Source organism: Spermophilus citellus, assembly GCF_964194105.1.
Source record: "Spermophilus citellus genome assembly, chromosome: 4".
Lineage (NCBI taxonomy): Eukaryota > Metazoa > Chordata > Mammalia > Rodentia > Sciuridae > Spermophilus > Spermophilus citellus.
The window spans coordinates 54,867,824-54,892,041 of record NC_138185.1 but is presented as its reverse complement, the minus strand read 5'-3'; the positions used below and the strand labels follow the sequence as shown (position 1 = coordinate 54,892,041).

General features: G+C 40.6%; 1 protein-coding gene across 2 annotated transcripts in view; it reads right to left on the bottom strand.

The window, feature by feature from the left end:
• The window catches only part of ADAMTS17 (ADAM metallopeptidase with thrombospondin type 1 motif 17), a 366,835-nt gene that overhangs the window by 274,323 nt on the left and 68,294 nt on the right, over positions 1–24,218 (bottom strand). For both annotated transcript variants that reach the window (XM_081292254.1, XM_081292253.1), the window contains exon 4: positions 21,931–22,103. In XM_081292254.1, the coding sequence (XP_081148380.1) occupies positions 21,931–22,103 (173 nt within the window). The remainder of the gene's footprint in view (positions 1–21,930; positions 22,104–24,218) is intronic.

Below are 24,218 nucleotides of genomic sequence, written 5' to 3'. Positions count from 1 at the left end.
GTCTGCTTCATTCTACTATCCTTCCAACCCCATACCCTCTCCTCTCCCTTCACTCCCCTCTATCTAATCTAAAGTAACTCTATTCTTCCCTAGCCCACTCCCCCCCACCCCTGGGGAAGAATTATCTACCAGCAACACTGTCACTTTTTCTATTTGGTGCTTTGTTTCCACTTCTGACTCAACACCATCAGCAGAAGCAACAGCCACTGCAGACGGCATAACCAGGTCAACTCAGGCCAAGTGGAGCTGGTTAATGACAAAGTGCCTGGCCTGCAAGTCGGGCAGGCAGTGCTGAATGTATCTGTGTAACACAGGAATTAGCTGCATCATGGCTTGGAATTTACTGTTCAAAACTGTTGTTACAGTTAATAAAATCTGTGTAACTTAATAGCTTTTCCCACAAGGAAAACTAGAACACATTCACTTTTCTGTTCTCACATTTCCACCCCCGACACAAATTTCCTTTCCTCAGGAACAAAATAGCAGTCATGTTTTAATACTTGATCACCTTTAGGCTGATTCTGAAGTTGTGTCTCATTATCTATTCCTAATCCTAGAGGAGAAGGGGAAAGCATGCAACTTTTTCCTTGTTTTAGTGTTTCCAGAACACCCAAGGGCTCTAACTCAAATCTTTCCTAAAATATTCAGCATAAGAATTGGACTCAAATTGGTAAACCTCAGTTTGAAACATGAAAATAAGAATGAACAAAGATGTAGTTATGAAGGAGAAAAGTCAAGTTGCACAGGATTTTGTTGTAAGGTGACTTAAACAAAGCCCATGGGGCTGGGGGTGTAGCTCAATTGGGCAAAGTGGGTGCTTAGCATACACAAGGCCCTAGGAACCCTAGCACCAAAATAAATAAAGAAGCAGAGCCTATAATGTCAAAAATATCTAAACACTAAGGATATTAAGAAATGTTGTAGATTTCAAAAAACAATGTGGAAAAGCACCTCTCAGTAATATTCTGAACTGCTGCATAAATAAAGAACCTCAGGAAATGACTGAAATGATCAGGGAGAATAAAATGGCAGGACAAGCTCCCTGTTAAAAATCACCCATTTGTTCCTTGCTGAGGTGGACATAGTTCAGAACCAAATTCATTCCATACCCCAAGAGTCAGTCCCTTCCCTTGGAACAAAAGCATCAAAATTTTAAAAAAGAAGAAGAATTTGAGATGGAAGAGGAAAATAAATTCAAAATTCCAGAGGCTTGGGGACAGGGTGAAATGGGGAGCTAATCAATAGCTATGTAGTGTCAGTTTTGCAAGATGGGAGAATTCTAGCAATTGGTTGGACAATAATGTGTATATACTTAACACTGAATTGTGTGCTTTAAAAGGGTTAGGATGGCCAGGCACAGTGGCACACATCTGTAATCCCAGTGGCTCGGGAGGCTGAGGCAGGAGGATTGTGAGTTCAAATTCAGCCTTAGCAACTCAGTGAGGCCCTAAGCAACTCAGCAAGACCCTGTCTCTAAATAATACACACACACACACACACACACACACACACACACGTCTGTATATATATGTGTGTGTATATGGGCTGGGGATGTGGTTCAGTGGTTAACAGCCCCTGAGTTCAATTCCTGATACCAAAAAAAGAAAAGAAAAATAAATGTTAAGATGGTAAATTTTATGTGTATTTTATCAAAATTAAAAGTTTTAAAAGTTTCATGCTTGGAATAATATTCTCTAGAAACCCCTGTAATATTAGTGTTCTGGTCCAAGAGGGAAGGTATCAGAGCCTGATTATAGCACTTCGTCATTAGCTGCCTGCTGACCACATTCCAACAAAGCTCTGCAGAACACCAGGCAAGGGCAGGTGGACACCAGGATCTCCTTCGAGGCCCCACACCAGGTGCAGCAAGCCGGACAAATACCCCATGACAGCCATGAAACGCAAGATGCATGGCCAAGCCTGTGTCTCTTCTCTGAGGAAATTCAAGCTCAGAAGTAGTCCTAGAGATAGCAGCCACATGATGCTTAGGGAGTCACCTGGCTGGGCATGGAACACTGTAGAGTCTGGAAACTCTGTCCCTAGTGTCCAGCTCTGGCAATGTCCCAGTGAATATTCAGAGCCCTGGCAGCCTTAGTCACATTTCCTTGGCAGCATGGGGGCCAAGCCAGGTAGACCTGTTGCCAACAACTCACTGTGGCTCTCATTGGGCAACCCGAGGACACCGTGAGGAATGAGGGATGGCAGAATGAGGGAGAAGAGAAGAGTAGGTGGTGGGGCAGGTCGGGAGAAGCTGCTGGTACACCAGGCAGAATTTTCACAAGGTCACCATCTCTGGGCATGACCCTAAGCATGCCCAGAGACAGGCAGGCATCCTCAGTTAATAGCATCCCAACAGGAAGGGGCTACATTTTCTAGTCCCCAAAGCAGAAACATCAACATTTCCAGGGACACATGTTGAAATGCATACCCTGAAGCCCTCTCTAGATCCCCCTAAATCAGAGACTGGAGGTGGCCAGGCCATCTGTGTTGAACAAACCCCCCAGGGCTTCTTACTCTCCCCTAGAGTATGAGAACCAGTGTTTTAACACTGTGCTAATTTTGATGGTCAGCAGAGAAAGGTTTGTTGTCTATTTCATATGGTAATTAAGTGAAATTGATGTCGTTTTTCCTCCAAAGAGAGCCTGCCTGGAATGTCTCAGGTTTTTCATTCCATTCCATGGTTGTTAAGGAAGCTAAGAACAACCAAAGCTCTGTCAAGTGGCTCTGTTTTCCAATTTGGCTGCTCAAACAGGGAGTTTCTGGTGTCCACACCACCTGTTTCCATCTGCAGTTTGTTCTTTAAAGTCACATATGCAAAAAAGGCGCAACACATCTTCAAAATCCACAGCAGCACCAGCCTGGTGGAGGCTTCCTTCTCTCCACATAGCTGCATGGCTTGGCTGGGGACACAGTGCCAGAAGCAGGACTCCACTCCCCTGGAAAAGAGCTGGGCAAAAGGATTTATTCATTACAGTGCTGGGGATGGAACCCAGGTTCTCATGCATGTTACGCAAGCACTCTACCACCGGGCCCCAGCCTCAGCTCTAGGAGAAGCTTTGAAAACAGACATCAGTGCACAGTGCACACTGCCCCTCTGCTTAAGCCCATCAGCGGCTCCCTGCCACATGCCAAGAAAAGGCAACTGGCCATGCCCTGGTGTAATGGCCTGCCTGCTGCTCACAGTCCCCACCATCCTCCCATCACACACCAGGAACTGCCCCTTTGGGTGAACTCAAATGCCAAGCTGATCCCTGCTGGGGGGCTCCTCTTGTTAGCTTGTCACTACCCACTGTAAGTGAAGGGTTACATCTCACAGAGGCCACCTCAGTCACTTGTTATCACTTGTTTTTTTTGCACAGCAGTTAATCGATCTCTGATCTTCCTTCTCAACGGTTGAACCCTGTCTATTGTTCCTTCTATGGAGTCTGAAAAGGATGAGTCATTTCTAGTCTACCCCAGATGAGGGTAGAAGAAGCCCTAGCTCATGTTAAGTGCAAAAACACAGCTGAACAGAATCGACACATCTCTTATTTTTTTGGTAAAATGCATATAACATAAAACCATCTCCGCCACTTTTAAGCGTACAGTTCATGGAGTCAAGAACATTCACGTGGCTGTGCAAATATCACCACCATCTCCTGAACATCATCTTGCAAAACTCATATGCTGTGCCCATTAAACACTCACTCCCCATTCCTGCCACACCTAGCTCCCGACAACTAACATTCTACTTTCTGTCTCTATTTCACGACTCTAGGTATCTCATGTAAGTGGAGTCCTTCAGTATTTGTCTTTTGGTGACTGGCTTATTTCACTCAGCATTATTTCCTCGGGCAGCATCCATATTGTAGCATCTGTCAAAATTTCCTTTTTAAGGCTGAATAATAATCTAGCATATGTATGAGTCATGTTTTGTTTATTCATCCATGAATGGATACTTAATTGCTTTCACTTTTTGACTACTGGAAACAATGCTACCAGAATACAAATACCTCTTTGAGACTCTTCTAAATTTATATATATACAGAAGTAAAATCATGGGGTCATATATCATTTGAGTCAGCCTCTTTTATACCCTAGTCTTTGTACTGGCTAGACACATCGCAGGTTTTTTTTTTTTCTTCTTCTTCTTTTAATGGGGACCAAACAGCATCTATTGCTATCTTCATGGGAGTTGGAGGTTTCTCCCACAGGGTCTGCTCTGGAGGAAAGATGGGGCCCTATTCCCACTATAGAATCTGAAGGTAATTGAAACTCACTCTGCCTGCCCTCACAACCAGAGAACCGACCTGTTCCCTAAATGCACCCCCATTCCCAGGGCTTTAATTCTAAAGGAGGGATACAGGTAATTAGGAGACATTCCTAGGACAGAGACTTGGTGGCAGGAATCCAGTGGTGGACATCAGCATCCAGCAATGTGTCACCAGCCCTGGATTCTGGCCTGCCCTCCACCTTGATGTCTCCTGATGCCTGATCTCCCTGAGTCCCTTCCCCTAAAACCCCTGCCCCAACTTTCTCCCCCATTTTTGAGCCTGGTAGTCTAGACCTCCTTCTGATCCTGGACATCTCCCTCTATACCTCTAAATACATTTTCCTGTTCTACATCAGTTAGTCCATATCCAGTCTGTTGCTTATAATCAACAACCCTGATGGAGACAAGGGCCAGGCTGCCTGCTTCAGGGTTTAAAAAGCTTCCTTCCTTCCTTGTTGAAGAACAAGACCACTTATGAGCTGCCAGATTCCTTCTATGCTTCTTCGTGGTTATACAAGTCCTCAAAAAATGACCACAGGGCTTGGGATGTAGTTCAGTGGTAGGACACTTGCCTAGCATACACGAGGCCCTGGATTCAATGCCCAACACCATAAAAAACAAATTTTCAAAAATAAATGACCACAGTAGTTCTGCTTTCATAGCAGTCATTGCTTCTGTCACTTTGGAGTCCCTGCAACAGGTAAGGCTATGAAGCCCTTCCTAAGCAGCCAGGTGTTCTCTCCAGTTCTTCTTAACCATGCAGGTTTTATCTTCTCCTTTCTCCACCACCCTCCTTCAAAGGCAAGGTGTGCACCAAGAGGGACTGACAGGACTGCCCATGGCACAGCGCCTGCCTCGTGGGTAAACATGTCATTGCCTCTGTGTAGGAACCTGTTCTGCCAGAGTTCAGTACACCACATCCCCAGGGTATTCTTGGAATACAAAGGCTTTTCAGAAGCAAATTTATCAGGGAATTTAAAAAGTACACTCTTTGTTAACATGACTTCAGTGCTAAATCCTTTGCTAAGGATGTTGGTATAGGGCACCTGTCACTCTATATAGACTCACCGACTCCACGAATATTTCTGGATCATCTGCATGTATACTGAACATGAAGTAGGGTGATAATGTAGACATAGCCCTACTTTATTGAGCTTACAGAAACTGGAAGGACAGATAGTAAGTAGGATGGGTATTTTTAATTATAGTACAATATGTGTAACATCAAACTTACCATTGAGCAAACTGTTAAGGGTACATTTTAGTGGCATTAAAGACATTCACATTGTTCTACAACCATCACCCTGACTCATCTCCAAAACTTTTGTAATCTTGCAAAACTGAAACCTTACATATGAAACATTAATACCCCATTCTTCCTCCTCAGTCCCTAGCAACCACCACTGGGCTTTCTGTCTCTGAGAGTTCCATTACTCTAGTTGCCTCAGATTAATGGAGTCATTTAGTATTTGTCTTTTGATGACTGTTAATCTCACTTAGCATCATGTCCTCAAGGTTTATCCATGTTGTAGGATTTACAGGAATTTCCTCCTTTTGTAAATTAAATAGTATTTCACTGTACATATATGACGTATTTCATCTACTTATCCAACAATGGATACTTGGGCTGCTTCCACTGTTTGGTTTATTGTACATAATGCCACTATGATTGCAGGTGTACAAATGTCTTGTGTCCTTGTTTTCAGTTCTTTTGGGGTATTTATTCAAAAGTGGAATTGCTAAATCACATAGGTGTTTTCTCCCAAAAGAACCACACTGTTTTCCACAGCAGCTATACCACTTTACACTCCCACCAGCAGTGGTGAGGGTTTCCATTCCTCTACAATCTTACCATCTTTAGTTTTGTTTCTGGGGATGTTTTTGTTTGCTTTACAACAGCAATCCCAGTGGGCATGAAGTGGTCTATATCCCTAATGATTATTGATGTTGAGCCTATTTTCATGTACTTTTTGGCCATGAGTATATCTTCTTTGAAAAAAATGTCCATTCGAGTCCTTTGCACATCTTTAAATCAGATTGTTTGTTTGTGGGGTTCAGGAGATCTCTATATGTTCTGGATATTATCTAATATGTGATTTCCAAATATTTTCTCCCATTCTTGGACTGCCTTTTTACTTTGTTGATAAGTGTCCTCTGATACACAAAACTTTTTAATTCTGATGAAGTTTAATTCATCTATATTTCCCTTGTCAGCTGTATCTTTGATATAACATCCAAGAAATCACTGCCAAATCAAATGTTACGAAACTTTTCCAATAGGTCTTCTTATAATTTTAGCTCTTACATTTAGGACTTCAATATAATTTCAGCTAATCTCTGCATATGCTACCAAAGTCTGGCTTCTTTCTTTTGCATGAAATTATCCCGTTTTCTTGAATATCCATGTGTAGAACTAGATCCCTCTCTCTCATCCTGCCCTAAAGTCAAATCAAAGTGGATCAAAGACTTAGGAATTAGACTAGAAACTGCAACTGATAGAAGAAAACATAAGGTCAACACTCCAACATATTGGCGCAGGCGCCAACTTCCTTAACAAAACTCCTAAAGCTTAAGAAGTAAAACAAATAATCAATAAGTGGGATGCCATAAAATTAAAAAGTTTCTGCACAACAAAGGAAAAAATTAAGAACATTAAGAGAGAGCCTACAGAATGGGAGAGAATCTTTGCCAGCTACTCCTCTGACAGCAGTTTAAATCCAGAATATATAAAGAACTCAAAAAGCCTCCCCCCCAACACACACACACACACATCACAACAGCAACAACAACAAAAAAAAACAATAAAAAAGCAAAAGAACAAAACACACATTTCTCAAAAGCAGCACCACAAATGGCCTACAAATATATGGAAAAAAATGTTAAACATCCCTAGCAATCACAGAAATGCAAATCAAAACTACATAGATTCCATCTCACTCCAGTCATAATGTCAATTATCAAGAATACAAACAATGATGAGTGCTGGCAAGGATAAGGGGGGATGGGACACTCAAACATTGTCCCTGGAACTACAAATTAGAACAACCACTCTGGAAAGCAGTATGGAGATTCCTCAAAAAAAAACAAGAAATAGAACCACCACATTATTGAGCTATCCCACACCTTGGTATTTATCCAAAAGAACTGAACTCAGCATACTACATTGCTACAGACACATCAATGTTTATAGCTTACAGCAGTGCGATTCACAATAGCCAAAATATGGAACCAGCCCAAGTGCCTGTCAACAGATGAATGGACCAAGAAAATGTGGTATATATACACGATTGGGTTTTACTCAGCCATAAAGAAGAATGAAATAATGGCATTTGCCAGTAAATGGATGGAACTGGAGAACATCATGCTTAATGAAATAAATCAAGGTTAGGGTCAAATGTTTTCTCTCATAATGGAAGTTAGAACAAAGGAAGGGGAAAAGTGGGAGGGGTCAGATATCATGAAGAGAAGATCAGAGGTGAAGCAGATAAGGAGATTGAGGGGGAAGGAAGAGGGATGGGATGAATTTGACAAAATCAAGCTATGTATGTGTATAAATATATCATAGGGAATTCCACTTTTATGGATATCTATGAAGGACCAATCAGAAATAAATGAATAAAAGGAAGACTAATAGAGTAGAAGACAGAGAATAGGGAAGAGAGGGAGGGGGAAGAGAGGGAGGAGAAAGAGTCGGGGCACTGTGTCTAAAGTAAATTAAATTCCACGCATATATGGTTAAATGAAGCCAACTATTATGTATAACTATAATGCACTAATAAAAGCATTAAAAAAGAAATTACCAAGTTTTTCCTGGTACAAATTGTTGAAAAGTCTGTGACTCTCCCTTGGACGATATTGGCATCCTTGTCTAAAACCGTTTGATCATATATGGAAATGTTATTCCATATGTTATTATTCCATTGGTTTACAGGTTTGTAAAGAGTTTTGATTACTATAATTTTATGGCCAATTTTGACAAAAGGAAGTTCGAGTCCTCCAAATTTTTCTTTCTCTTTCAATATTGTTTTGGCTATTCAGGGTCCTTTGAGATTTCATATGAATTTTAGGATTCATTTTCTTCAGAAATAGAAAAAAATGTCATTGGTATTTTGATAGAAATATCAATGAATCTGTAGATTTGGGTGGTATTTATATTGTAACAAACAGCAAATCTCTCAATCCATGAAAATGATAACTTTTCATTTGTGTCTTGTTTGATTTCTATAATCAAAGTTTTATAGTCTTCAGTGCATAAATCTTGGTTAATTTACAAGGATTTTATTCTTTTCAATGCTGCTGTGTAAGTGAAACTGTTTTTCCTTGTCAGTTTGTATACTGTCAACATACATGAAAATGCAGTGAACTTGTGGGAATTGATTTTGTATGATGTTATTCTGAATTTGTGTGTTTGTGTGTCTGTCTGTCTGCTGCCTGGGTAGGGAGTGGAAGCACAAGCATGCCCACTTTAGGGTTTTCTACATATAAGATCACGCCATCTGTGAACAGACATCATTTTAACCTTTTAACTCTTCATTATTGGGATAGTTTTTACTTCTTTTCTCTTATCTAAATGCTCTGATTAGAACTACAATGAAAGAAGTAGCAAAAGTGGGCATCATGGCCTGATTTCTGATCTTGAAGGAAAAGTCTTCATCCTCTCACCATTGAATGTGGTGTTAGCTATGGGTTTTTCATATATGGCTTTCATAATGTAAGGTATTTCCTTTGATTTCTAGTTTATTGAGTAATTTATCATGAAAGGGTGCTGAATTTCAAATTATTTTTCAATTTAGATGACTCTTGATTTTCCCCTAATTTTGTTAATGTGGTATATTAGGTTTATTGATTTGTGTAATAAATATTTATACATGTATAAATGTTATATTTATTGTATCAATTTTTTATTAATATTTAATACCCTTTCACTCATCACCTTCTTAAAGTCTATTTTACTGACATGAATACAGCCACCCTGTTCTCTTTTGGACACCATTTGCATAAAATATCTTTCTCCATCCTTCATTTTCAACCCATTCCCGTCTTTGGATCTAAAGTGAGTTTCTTGTAGACATATCATTGAATCATGATTTCAAAAAAATCATTTTACCAATTGCTATCTTTTGATTTGGAAGTTTAATCCATTTACATTTAAGACAATTACTGAAAAGGAGTAACTTCTGCATTTTGCTATTTATTTTCTATATAACTTTTTTGTCCCTAATTTCCTGCACTACTAATTTCTTTTGTATTAATTTTTTTTCCTGTAGTCAAACTTTCTAATACCCTCTGATTTCTTTTTGTGTAGATTCTACAGATACTTTCTTTGGTGTTACATTTAATAAGAATTACGGTTATAACACACTATTTTGACTTTATACCAGCCTAACTTCAAGAGTGTAAAGAAACCTTGTCACAGAAGGATTTCTTTTTCAAAAGCACATAAATATGGAATTGCAAATCCAAACAGGGACTACCAAATAAAAGCAGGCTTCTGTGATCAACACAGCAGAGTGGGCTTCTTTAGAGGGACCAGGAAGGAAGGACCCTCTGAGGGGATGTTTATAAGTATCCTAAAAGACAGAAAAGCTTACTTGGTAAAGAACAGAAGAGCACTCCTGGCAAAGGCCACAGGTCACAGAGGAGCTGGGGTACCTTAGAAACAGGTGGCCCACACAGTGGAAGTCAAAGCTGAGATAGGGAAAAGAATGAGGTGCAGGAGATGTGGTGGGTCCTGTCACACACACAGTCGGGAGGGGCCCCAACAGCAAGGGGAAGCCACAGAGGGGCGTATGCTGCTGAGTGACAGAACCCTAATTCTTCTGGAAGAAGACTTTGCTGGCCACTCTTCAGCAAGGATTAAAGAGGGAATTAAAATTGAAGTGAGGAGCCCACCAAGGAAGTTCCAGCAGCTGTCAAGGCCAGAAACAATGGTGGTCAGTTCAGATAAAAGATGGATTGAGATGTGGGTGTCACTTTGAGCAAGGTGCCATAGTGTCCTCAGCCCTGGGCTGAAGTCTTTGCCTTGCAGGGTACCCATGGGCCCTGTCATTCCTCAGAGCCTCCGTTTCCTTCTCTATAAAATAACAAAATTCACCAGCAGACTGGGGCTGTAGCTCATTGGCAGAGTGCTTGCCTAGCATGTGTGAGGCACTGGGTTCGATCCTCAGCACCACGTAACAATAAACAAATAAAGGCATTCTGTCCGTTTACAACTAGCAAAAAGATAAAAAAGAAAAGTCACCAGGCAGGAGACAGCAGTGATGTGAAAGCTCCTGCCTGCAGGTAGGGCTGGGGCATATCACAGACATCCCTTACCTTCTCCTCTCTAATGTGGGAGACTGGGCCAGCCGTGGACACTCATCTAACATGCTGCCACCGAGATGCTATGAAAACTATGAATGAAACTTGGCACCAAATTCTCTTGGCTCAGGATACGGTTTAAGCACATGATTATCTGCCTTGGGGACAGGGCCTATCTGGGTTCCTAACAAGTACCACATTGCAGGGGTCAAGGTGGCACACTGGGGCAAGTAGAGACTCTGCTTACAGAGACTCAAGTGAGAAGGCAGGAAGGCAGTGGGTACCCAGCCATCTGCACCAAGGATTCTCTTCCCTCAGCCCGGAAAGAAATGTAGTGAAATGAAAATGGCAACCAATTCTGGAAGGTTTCCCTGCAAATCCAGGGGGTTAAGAAGCTGGAGCTACTTCAATCCTGCAGCCCCCAAAAACCCTCACTGGAGGAGACAGAAGGTTTGACAGCATCCTCGTCCTTCCTCACTGCTCCTGGGGGCTATTCTAATGACAGGGCTCTGTGTCCCAAGCTCATCCGTTCCCTTCCGCCTGGCTCACAGGTTATCTCACTTCTCACAGAATCTCCCTCTAAAACAGCCACAGGCAGGAGAGAAACCTGTGTATTTCCTAAACTGGGATTTAAGGGATTGAGAAGAGAGGTGGTGGTGATGGAGGCCAGTCTTGTTCAAAACAAGACATGTCAGAAGGTAAGTGTTTTCCTATGTGCTGGATAGCAGCCCAGGGAGGAAAGGGTTGCATGGAGAGGCATCAGTGTGCCTCGGTCTGCAGACTCAGTTTGCATTTGCTTCAATCAGGCCAGAAATTGCAAGTACAGACCACTGAAACGACGAGGGTCATCACACCACACTGTACACACAGCAGGCAGGCCTCCTGAGGACACTTTCCAATCCAACCTTAATGTGAGTGGTCCCACAGTTGCCATCAGCAGTGGGATCTTGAGCCTTTGGGGGTTTACTATGAAGCAGCTAAAGAGGAGTGGAGGGTGTTGAATAAAAAGCAAGGAACACAACGTTCCATCCTCCTGCCCTTCAATCTTCCAGCCCATGTAGGGTGGGGTAGGGAGGTGTTCCCATATATCGTCCTCATCCCTCCCTTCCCAGCCTGTCTTAAAATGCCCAAATGTTAAGCTATGAAAATGAGTGTCAAAGCAGAAGCTGTGCCTTATTACTGTCTTAGCTGATGTAATGAATGATTATTCCTTACATTTGCACATTGGATGATTAAAAAATAAAATAAATGAGATGAGAATATCTGCAGGTAGAAGAGCCTGGTACAGAGCCAGGCCTCCCCATCCTTCCTCTCAGGCTTCATTGGTGCAGCCCTTCATTAACCTGTATTGGGGAGACTGGGTTTGTGAAAATGAAGAACTCAGAACTCTTAAGTATTTCTTAAAAAATAGAGCCAAGAGCCCTGAAAAGTTACCAAAAGCAGGAGATACAACTGCAGATTAGAGAAGAGTGCACTGCCAGCAGATTTAGAAAGTGGGAAGATTGTTCCTCGGTGAGGTGGGAAACTCACTGAAACCGAATACGGGACTATACAAGAAACCACAGAGACACAGAGTCACAAGCTTCAGGATATAAGAAATACTACACCAGAGACACACCAGCCTGGCTGCCGGTGGTGGTAGCAGTGGACAATGAGGGAAGGGGCGGGGCTGGCAGCCAGCAGATAAAGAAAAGAAAAATTGGCTGCAAAACCTGTGGATCACAGGAAGGGTGGTTTCAATGGAGGCAGGGTCAGTGGAGAAGTGGTTCAGTGAAAGCCGACCCGAAATAGCTTGTCCCGGGGGCAGTTTGTGGGAGGCAAGATCACTGGTGGAAAGCAGTTCCTAGGCAAGGAAAACACCCGCACTTGGTGAGGACACCGGTTGCCACATGGTGCAGGAACCATCTGTAAGTGCTGTGCAACAGCAAGTGGAGAAGGAGACTAGGAATCCACAAAGGAAGTTGCCAGCATTCACCTAGGACAATTCCCAGAGTGTGCCTGAACCACAGTGACTGAAAAAGGTACACAGAAAATACCTGCACGATCAATACAGGCTCTGGACACCAAGGGAGAAAGCTCCCTGCTCCCTTGGTTGCTGGTGCTCCGTAAGAGCCATTGGGAAGATGCCTATAGTGGTCCCACAGAAGCATCTGCACTCCCGGGCAGACACCCAATAATTTATAACAGTGAAGGTGAAACCTGTGGAGGTGCAGTCCCTAGATCCTAAAGTGGATGTTACTAGAGGCCCTTGAAATCCAGGCATCACCCAGGCATCACTCTTAGTAGAGACTGGCATCACCCCAGCAGTCAGCATGAATCAAATCCCAAACACCCACCAACAAAGTTCCAAACTTCAGTCAAGACTAAAGCCCAACTACTGCAAGTTCCAATTTAGAACGCTGTGGCGCCCCCCCACTACAGAAATACACACCTTGTCAGCACCCTCCCGTCTCTCCCATCCAGTACTGGGAGCCTGGAAGCTGAGATCTACCTCAACCGGATTTGCCTCCTAGCCACAACGGCTACCAGCTAAGTGAGGAACACAAAGGTGTTGGACTTAACAACTCCCAGCCCTCAACCCAAGGGCTACAAAGCCAAAAAAGAAATACAAAGAACAAAATTTCATCTCTGCCAACAGTTTTGAATACCTCAGCACAGACAAGCAATTTATTTCTCATTAAGATTTTATTTTTTCTTTCATTTTTCTTTTTTCTCTCCATATTCCCCATTTAAAAATATATTCTTAGACTTTTATTCTTTTATAATTTTAATTTTTTCAAATATCATTCATTGTATTTTAATTTTTAATGTTTTGCTAATTCTGTAATATTCTGTGTGTATGTATGTGTGGTGGGGTGTTCTTATTCTGCACATAGGTTTGAAAAAATATATATTTTCATATAATTTTACTTTCACTAACTGCTTTCCTCTGTACCTGCTTATTATTTAGCCTTGGTTTGACTGCGGGGGTGGGGTGTAATTATACATGAGTTTGAGTTGTTTTAATCACACATTTGCTTATTTGTTTACAACTTGGTTTTTGTCCCTCTTATTACCCTTATTCAATCTCTTCCCTATTCTTTCCTTCTTCCCTGTTCCCTCTTCCTCTTTCATTTTAAAAATATTTTTTAATTTTTTATTTCTCCTCTATAACTGACATATGCTACCTATCTTCTGCCTCTCCTATGCTCACTTTTTTAATTCAAACTTTCTCTTGCCTTACTACCTATTTTTCTTCACATAAGAAACTGTAATCCCACTAAATATATAGTTTAGGTTACTTCTAACCTATTCATGTTGTTGTGATTATTAATCATTGGATGACAGACACCTGCTATCTAATGCCTGATCTATTTCAGGTTTCTAAATTGTAAATACTGTTGTTAAATGCTGACTCCCAACAATCCTATGTAAGTGGCAATTGCTGTCACAGACATTTAGGTTAAAGCTGAACATCTATTATTAACATTAGTGCTATTCCATTCTCCCGGCTTCCTCTAAGAAGGGCTGGAAAGTGATTGGGACACGTCAAGTTCACAGAGTGGAGATCCTGCTGCAGAGCAATACCCACAACTCAACCAATTAAAAGTGAATTTAACCCCACACAAGATTTAGCCCCTACCTGAGTCATAACATTACTTTATCACATAGAACAGGGAAGACAAATCCCTATACCAACAACCAGGCCCCAACAAGGAACAACAAGGGTAGGGTGGGTATAGTGCCTCATGCCTGTAATTTCAGCAGCTCAGGAGGCTGAGACAGGAGGATCACAAGTTCAAAGCCAGCCTCAGCAAAGTCGAGGGTCTATACAACTCAGTGAGAACCTGTCTCTAAATAAAATATAAAATAGGCCTGTGGATGTGGCTCAGTGGTTGAGTGCCCCGAGTTCAATACCAAGTACCCACCCACCCCCAAAAAACATGAATAATGAAGCAGCAAATATAGGCACTGAAAGACCATTTCAATTAAAAAAAACAGATATTGAAAAGAAAACAATAAGAACTCCTGGAAAAGACATAATTAATCAAATTAAGAGTTCACTTGAAAGCATCACCAAAAGATTATGTTGCATATATAGCAGAATATATGCCTCAAAGATAAAACTTCAGGCCTTGAAGACAGAGTGTATGAACCTGAATACTCATTATGCAATAAAGAAAAAAAAATAAAATCATGATCTGGATATACAAGAACTCTAGAAATGAATGTGAAGATATAGATTAAAGCATCAAGAATATTTTAAATAAGATAGTAACAGAAAACTTTCCTCATATCACAAATGAGATAGATATCAACATACAGGTGGCATATAGACCCAAAATAGACAAGATCAGAAGAGAAATTCTTCAAGACACATCATGTTAAAAATTACTAACACATAAAATAAGAAAAGAACATTAAAATTGCAAGGAAAAATGTCAGGTCACATTTAGAGGCAAACCAATAATCATGTCTTAACTCAGACCCTAAAACCAAGGAAAGCCTATAATGATATATGCCAAACTGTAAAAGAAAACAATTGCCAGTCAAAATTGATTTTGAAAGAAAGCTTTGCTGAGTATAGCAATGTGGAAATAAAAACTTTCCATGATAAGGATAAACTAAAAGAATTTATGACTACCAACCTACCACTACAAAGAATACTCAAAAATATACTGCACACAGAGGATCTTAAAAAACAAATTCCAAAGTCCCCAAATAGATGAAGATCACTAGAAGAGTAACCAACTAAATGAACTAAATGAAAATCAAGACAAAATTTAATAATGCAAAGAAACTAAAATGGCTGAAAATTACAAATTCATATCCGTAATAACACTGAATGTAAATGGGCTCAACTCCCCCAATTAAAAGACAGATTACCAAAATAGATAAAAAAAGAGCTCCAACTCTATGCCATTTGCAAGAGTCTCATCTCATAGGCAAAGACATCCACAGGCTAAAGGCAAGAGGATAGAAAAAATATTCCATGAAAATGGAGTCCCCAAACAAGCAGGAGTAGCTATTCTCATATTTGATAAAGCCAATTTCTACCAAAAATTAATCAGAAGAGACAAAGAAATCCACTACTTCATGGAAAAGGTAAAAATCCAAAAGAAGATAACAATATAACTATATAACATTATATAACAATATATTCCAAATGTTTGTATACACCTAATTACATTAAAAAACATACTTCAGAATATGAAATTCCAGATAGACTCCAACATAATAATAGTGCGTGATTTCAACACACTTTATCAATAAACAGGACATCCAAACATAAAATAAAAAATATTGCCAACTAAATACTATGAACTGAATGGAACTAACAGACATCAACCAAATATTTCACCCCCAAACAGCTGAATTTACCTTCTTCTCAGCAGATCATGGAATATTTTCCAAAATAGACTCTATTCTAAGACACAATGTAAATCTGAGAAAATAAAAAAAATTATATAATTCCATGCATCCTATCAGATCATAATGGAATGAAACTAGAAATCAATAGTAAGAAAAATAACAAACAACTAAAGACAAAGATTGAACAATACTCTTAAAGAAAGAAGGGATCATAGAAGAAATCAAGAAACTCAGCAACAAATGAGAATAGACATATAACATACCAAAATCTATGGGACAGTACAAAAGCAGTTTTAAGAGAAAAACTTATAGCATTGAGTGCCTACATTATAAAACACAGAGAGAGAGAGAGTCCAAATAAGCAAGCTTATGCTCCACCTCAGGGTCTTAGAAAACACAGAAAAATATAATTCCAAAAGCAGTAGAAGATAGGAAATAATAAAGATCAGAGCTGAAATTAATAAAATACATAAGATCAATGCAAGGAAAAAATCTGTTCTTCAAAAAGCTAAATAAGATTGATGAACTATTAGCCAATTTAACAAGAAAGAGAAGACTCAAATAAACAATATTAGAGATGTACTGAAAAAAGAAGATTACCATGGTCATTTCTGAAATCCAGAGGATTATTAAAAATTTTTGAAAATATATACCTCAATAAACTGGAAAATGTAGAAGACACTGAAAAGTTTCTAGATACATATGACCTAGCCAAATTGAACCAGGAAGATATAAAAAACCTAAATAGATCAATATCAAGTAATGAAATTGAAACAGCAATTAAAAGCCTTCCAAGAAAGAAAACCCTAGAACTAGGTGGATTTTCAGCTATGTTCTATAAGACCTTTAAATAAAACTAACATCTGGCTTTCTCAAATTATTTCACCAAATTGAAAGAGAAGGAACATTCCCAAATACATTCTATGAAGCCAGTGTAACCCTGATACAAAAACCAGGCAAAGAAACATCAAGGAAAGAAAACTACAGACAAATATATCCCTGAGAACATAGATGCAAAAATCCTTCATAAGACATTAGTAAACTGCATTCAAAAATACATTAAAAAATAATATATTATGATCAAATGGGACTAATTCTGGGGATGCAAGGTTGGTTCAACATACACAAATCAATAAATGCAATTCAGCACTTAAATAATATTAAGAACAAGAATCATATGATCATCTGAATAGAGGCAGAAAAGCCTTTGATAAAATCTAGCTCCCATTCATGTTAAAAACACTGGAGAAACTAGGGATACCAGGAATTTACCTTAACATTACAAAGGCAATAGATGATAATCTGAAAGTCAATATCATACTGAATGGAGAAAATCTGAAAGTATCTCCTCCTAAGTCAGGAACAAGACCAGGATATCCACCACTTCTATTCAATATAGTTCTCAAAACTCTAGCTAGAGCAATTAGGCAAGAAAAAGGAAATTAAAGGGATACCAATAGGAAAAGAAGTCAAACTGTCCCTTTTTGCTAATGTCATGACCCTATATCTAGAAGACTAAAAATACTCCACAAAAAGACATCAAGAGCTGATAAAAGAATTCATCAAACAGAGGATACAAGATCAATGCTTACAAATCAATAGCCTTCCTATACTTCAACAGAGATTATCCTGAAAAAGAAATTAGGAAAACCATCCTTTTCACAATAACGTTAAAAAAAATTCGCAAACTAATCAAGAAGGTGAAATATCTCTACAATGAAGATTATAGAACACTGAAGAAAGAAACTGAAGATCTTAGAAGATGGAAAGACAATCCATGTTCTTGGACAGAATAAATATAGTCAAAATGGTCATACTACCAAAAGTAATATACAGATTCAATTCAGTCCTCATGAAAATACCAATTATATTCTTCACAGAACTAGAAAAAAATGTGCTAAAATTCATTTGGAGGAATAAGAGATCCAGAATAAACAAATTTTCAGCAAGAAGAATGAGACAGGATACATCACAATACCTGATCTCAAATTATACTACAGAGCTACAGAACAAAAGCAGTATGTACTGGCATCTAAATAGACATGAATACCGATGGAACAGAACAGAGATAAAACCCATACTTAAAGTCACATGATACTTGACAAAAGTACCCAAAATATATACTGATGAAAAGAGTCACATGATAATTGACAAAAGTACCCAAAATATATACTGATGAAAAGATAGCCTTTTAAACAAATGCTTCTGGGAAAACTGGATATCCATATGTAGAAGAATGAAATTAAATCCCTCTCACCCTGCACAAAAGTCAAATCAAGATAGATCAAAGACTTAGGAATTAAACAAGAAACTTTGCAACTTCTACAAGAAAACATAAGGTCCATACTCTATCCCATTTGTGCAGGCACTGACTTCCTCAACAAGATCCCTAAAGTTTAAGAAGTAAAATCAAGAATCATAAGTGGGATGCCATCAAATTAAAAAGTTTCTACACAGCAAAGGAAATGATTAAGAGTGTGAAGAAAGAGCATTAAGAATGGGAGGAAATCTTTGTCAGCTGCTCTTCTAACAGGGTATTATCCAGAATATCCAGAATCTATAAAGAACTCAAAAAAAAAAAAAAACTTAACATCAAAAAAACAACGTAAACAATACATGGACAAAAGAAAGACATTTCACAAAAGAACACAAAGGCCCTATAAATAAATGAACAAATGTTCAACATCCCAAGCAATCATGGAAATACAAACTAAAGCACTAAGATTTTATCTCACTCCAGTCAAAATGGCAATTATCAAGAACATAAGTAATAATAAATGATGGTGAGGATTAAAAGGGACATTCATACATTTTTGTTGGGACTGCAAATTAGTACAACCACTCTGGAAAGCAGTATGGAGATTCCTCAAAACACTAGGAATGGGACCACCATCTGACTGAGCTATCCAAAAGAACTAAAATCAGCATACTATAATGATACAGACACATAAATGTTTACAGCAGCACAATCCACAGTAGCCAAATTACAGCATCACTCCAGATGTCCATCAGTAGATGAATGTATCAAGAAAATGTTATATATAAACACAATGGAGTTTTACTCAGCCAGAAAGAATAAAATTGTGGCATGTACTGGTAAATGGATGGAAATGGAGAATATGCTAAATGAAATAAGCCAGACTCAGAAAATCAAGGATTCAATGTTTTCTCTCATACATGGAACCTAGAGCAAAATAAAGGAAAGAAGACAAAGAGTGGGGAAATCAGATGTCACAATGATATAGGAAGACCGGTGAAGTAGAAAAGATCAAAAGTGAGGGAGGAAGGATGGGGAAAGGGGAGAAAATATGGAATGAATTTGAAAAAAAAAATCACGTTACATGCAAATGTGAATATACCACAGGAAATTGCACCTTTATGAATATGTAGAAAGTACCAATCAAGAATAAATAAATGAGCAAAAGGAAGATCTGTAGCAAAAGGAGAGTGGGGAGGTTAGGGAGTGAAAGGGGGAGGGAAATGTGGATTGAAATCAAATGCCATGCATGTATGATTTTTGTCAAAAAAGAACCCAACTACTATATATAACTATAGTGCTTTAATTTTTAAAAACTTTTTGAAGTTAACAAGAGCAATTCTATTTCAGGGAATATACGCCAAAGAATTGAAAGCAGGGATTCAAATAGATATTTATATACCCATGTTCATAGCAGCATTACTCATAATAGTTATCTTGATCCCTCTTCTGTTGCTATAACTGTACCATGGCTTGGGTGATTTCATGCTTCTGGAGGCCTGGAAGCCAAAGAGCATGGCACTACATCTGCTCAGCTTCTGGTGAGGACCTGCTGCTGCGTTGTAACATGGTAGAAGGCATCACATGGCGAGAGTGAACAATGTGCTAGCTAGGATCTCTCTTCCTCTTCTTATAAAGCCACTAATCCTATCATGGGAGTTTTTGTTTAATGGGGACAAGGTTTCAGTTTTGCAAGATGAAAAAGCTCTGGAGATAGACAGTGGTAATGGTTACCAGATATTGTGTATGTACTTAATATCTAGGACTTTAAACTTAAAAATGGTTCCAATAGTAAATTTCATATTACATATGTATTGTATCATTTAAAAAAAAAAAAAAGAGCAAAGAGGCCTCCATGTTGGAAAGAGAATACCAGTGGCAGGTCCCTGGGCTTCCATCACTGGTCATCTTGCAAAAGAGCCTCTCATGTGAGGAGATGTGTGGGTCCATCAAACAGCCCAACACAAAGGCTGCCCTCAAAGCCCTGCTGAAAGAACCTCTGTTTTAGAGCACAGCAAGTCTGAGCAGCATGAACAAGACAGAGGGAGCTTCCCACGGGCAGAGAAGTCAGCCTGGTCAGTCAGTCTGACAAAACAGGGGCTCATTCCCTCCACCAGCAGGGTCACCATGGGGCTCCTCAGGACTATGGTCATCAACATGCATTTCCTTGTGCAGTCAGGGAAGAGGCTTGAGCCAATGGTCATGGTCCTGCCAATGACATCCTGAGTGATCTGGTAGTGTCCACAGTCTTGGGCCTTTTTCAGCCTCTGGGAAATGGCCTGTGGGGTCCCCTCCCCACAAGATGAGACTCAGTCCTGGTGTCCTCTGTGCAAGCCACAGCACGCCACTCAGCCTTCCAGTCACCACAGCCCCAGCTAGATGATGGCCAGGACTAGACTGTGGTAGGAAAAGAACGCTCATCCAGCTTTTCTTCTATCTCCTACCCACAGCCTCACCCAATCCACCTTTAGAACCCCAGAGGACCCTTAGAGCAATACCCCAACATGGACAAAGTGCTGCCACATGCAGACCTTGGATAGCCCAAGCTACTCTGAGGCCCCTCTCTAAGTCTGTCACAATCAACTTCTTTCCCAGCAGTTGGATCCCTGTATACAGAGCTCATCACCCCAATCATACAAGGGCATCTTCAGCTTGGGTCATTCCACCCAACCTCAATCTGGGAGCTTTGCTTCTAAAACTTTTTGGTGGTCCTACTCCTAAAGGTAAAGGCCCCACCCCTCTGGATGTCTTAGCTACTCCTCCCTCACCATACCCTTTCCACATCCTCATCCACATCTTTATGACTTCTCCTCTCCCTGCTCCAACCATATCAAACCACCTACCCTCTCTAAATGGTGCTAATATACCTTTACCTCTGGGTCTCCACCTACTATGCCCACTGAGTGACCTCCCCACCCCTGATGTGGCCAGCACGCACTTCCTCTCTAATCAAGGGTTAACTCTTTCACAAAGACCTCCATACTTCAGGACCAACACTAGCCAGCCCCCCACCTGGGTGCCAGTGGTCCCTGCAGATATTTCTATGGCAGCACAGATGTTTTACTTGCTAAGCTACTGTCTTCCAAGGGAAAAGGCCTTTTGTGCATTTGTATCCCTGGTACCTAACACCATGACAAAGATTTTAGAAGGTCTTCAAAAACACTTTCCGGGCAAATGGATCAACAGGTGGAAGGTGAATGCCTTCAAAGAGCCTTCAGTGCTAATATTTTGGGAGGCAGCCCCTCCCCTCACCTACCCATCATGTAAAGAAGATTTCTCTCTATCCCCACTCAACAAACTGGTTCAGACACAAGCTCTGTGACTCCTTTTTGGCACCCTCAATTAAATGTCCTCTCTCCTCTCTTCCTATAGGCTCATGCAGCACAAAGAAAGTTAAAGTTTGATTTTGATTTCTTGCACTGGATTGTATATTTAGAGCATGGGCTGGGACTTGATTCTGAATGTCTCTGGAACAGGGTCTTACACAGAGTAAGGTCTTGGGAAGCCTTCTGGTGACCAGAGGTGCAATCACTGAGTAGATTCAGACACTTAAATACCTCAGGGGTAGGAGAGGTGGGCTGACGCTCTCCCTCAGGATGCCCACCACTCTGCCTTCTGAGATGCCCAGAGACCAAAAGGCAACAGGCTCCAACCCCCAAGCCAGATGCTTCTTCACCCAAGGCGGGCGAGGATGCTACACCTACTCCCAGGGCACTACTCAAGAAGAAAACAGAGCCCACAGGTATGAGGACCCCAACTCCAGACTCACCATGTTCATGACAGTGAGGATGAACCTCTGGGCAGCCTCTGCCCCGTGGTACTGCACCATGTCAGCATCAGCCACCACCAGGGTCTCCACCGTGTGCTCGTTGGTAAGCCGTATAGCGTTCCTCCGCTCCCGCCAGTCCCGAGACAGCCTGCCCTTTCTGGGCTTCTTCTTTTCTAGAAAATGGAGACATTTGTGCAGTCCTTGGTTTACTGATTTCTAAAATCCTACAATGAAAAGGTCTTCCATGGAGCTTTCCCAAGAGAACAGTCAGTCTCCACTGGCCACTGATGGGACCAGCAGCCACAGACCTCTGTGGTCACATGGGTGAACCTGAGTACACCAGCTAAGGGTGGCACTGACTGAGCAGAAGGGAAAGAGACAGGGAGGCCAGACATCCAATGGGGCCTGTCCCATTCTGTCCACTCTTGCAGCCAAGGAAGTGCATGGGGCCGAAAGTCAGAAGGGACACATCCCCTTCAGAGGAACATGGAGAGCATGAAGTGTGCAGAGGAAAAGGAAGCCTGGACCCAGCGAGGGGGGATCCGAGAGTCCTCATGTCAACCACACAGAACTGGGGAAAGCATCTGAAAGGTAACCCCTACACCAGCTATCTTAAAACTGGAACCAAGGAAGCAGGGGCCGAGGATGATATTGTTATCCACTAAAGAGCCCACTTCTGACTGCTCAAGGCTGCTGGGTAAGGACTGTAATTGTACATGGAAACACCTTTGGCTAAAATGACAAGTTGATACAAATAAAACACATTTAAGGAGACAAATGTGAATAGGAGGACAGGTCTTCAAATTGATAGTCTTCATTTCCTTTTTGACATAAGACTACACGGCTGCACCTCTGCTACATTGTACATGAAGAAAGACAGTCTATTATGTACACCCACAGGCTTCATAGTAACCCAACCACTCTAGAAGCAAAAATTGATACCATAAAATAATCTGAGCTATGGATCATAATTTACAAGTAAGTATGCGCTGTTCAATGTAATTTTTTTCAGCCATGAAACAGTAGAAAGTAATCAAAATACCCAACCATACAGAAAGCTGGCACTGATAAGATATATGACCATGAAAATCATGTCTGTGAAGGTTTAGTAATATAAAGAGATATAAAGAGACATAGATATAAATCCATATATGCAGTGAGAGCTCAATTTTGCAAAAAACACAATATGCGTAAGTATTTCCAGGCCTGAGAGAGAAATTAAAAAACACAAAAGAGCTCTCTGCTTTCTTCCTCTCTGCTCTCTGCCCTCCTCCTCTTCTCTCTCTGCTCTCTGCCTCCCCTTTCCTCTCCTTTCAGGAAGCCCCCAATAAAATCTCTTGGCTGAAAAAAAAATAAAAAAATAAAAACACCAAAGAAGAACTAAAATGTTAATTTTACTGTGTAGACTTCAGTTTCCCTTTTTTCCTCTCTATATTATAAATTTATATAATAAACAAGAAGTACTTCATTTAAAGAAATACCATTGAATTTGAGAAAAACATAGAAGTCACTTTTAAACTCTAAACAACAAAATAAAGCATGGGGGATCAAATTATGTCATCTGACCTATCACAAAATTACAAATTAAAGAGGTGAATGTGAATGCCTTGCCAAACCTGCATAATGGTTCCCTTCTCAGAGCCCCTAAGCCAGGCCCATATCCCATCAAGCCCCTGATCCTCTGATGTGGAATGAGGGTCAATTCTTAGATGAGAGGTGAGATCTTAGATAGCATTTCCTTGCATATGGGCAGAATGGAAGAGGCCCAAATTGAAAACCTATCAGTCTATACCCCCATTCTCCAGATTATTACTGAACACTAGGAAGTCAAAACACAGGTGATGCTCGAATCCTGGTCTCTGTGTGCTTACCAGGCACAGCTCCTGGGATCCGGCCAACCTATCCAATTGGGAATTTGTGAAGTGTCCCCTTGTCTCCACTTGAAAGCAGCAGAGGCAATAGGCCCCTCAAGCAAGATCTTTGTTGTAACCAGCAAACCCACATTGTCCCAAAGGACCACCACAACCCAAATGGCATTCACAGATCAGTTCAAGGTCAGTATTTACAACTCATCTCTTAATATTACCAACTCATATTCCCATCTGCAGATGTTCCCCTAATAGCAGCTCAGTGTGTATTCCCATACCTTGTCATGAATTTCCAAACTTTGGTACAGAAAGAGCTACAGTTTTAGCACGGCCTTAAGATGCAGCAATATACTGCTCTAGGAGACAGCAAGCAAGAACACAGGAGAGCTGCATGCTCTCTAAGAAAAGTAGCTCCTCACT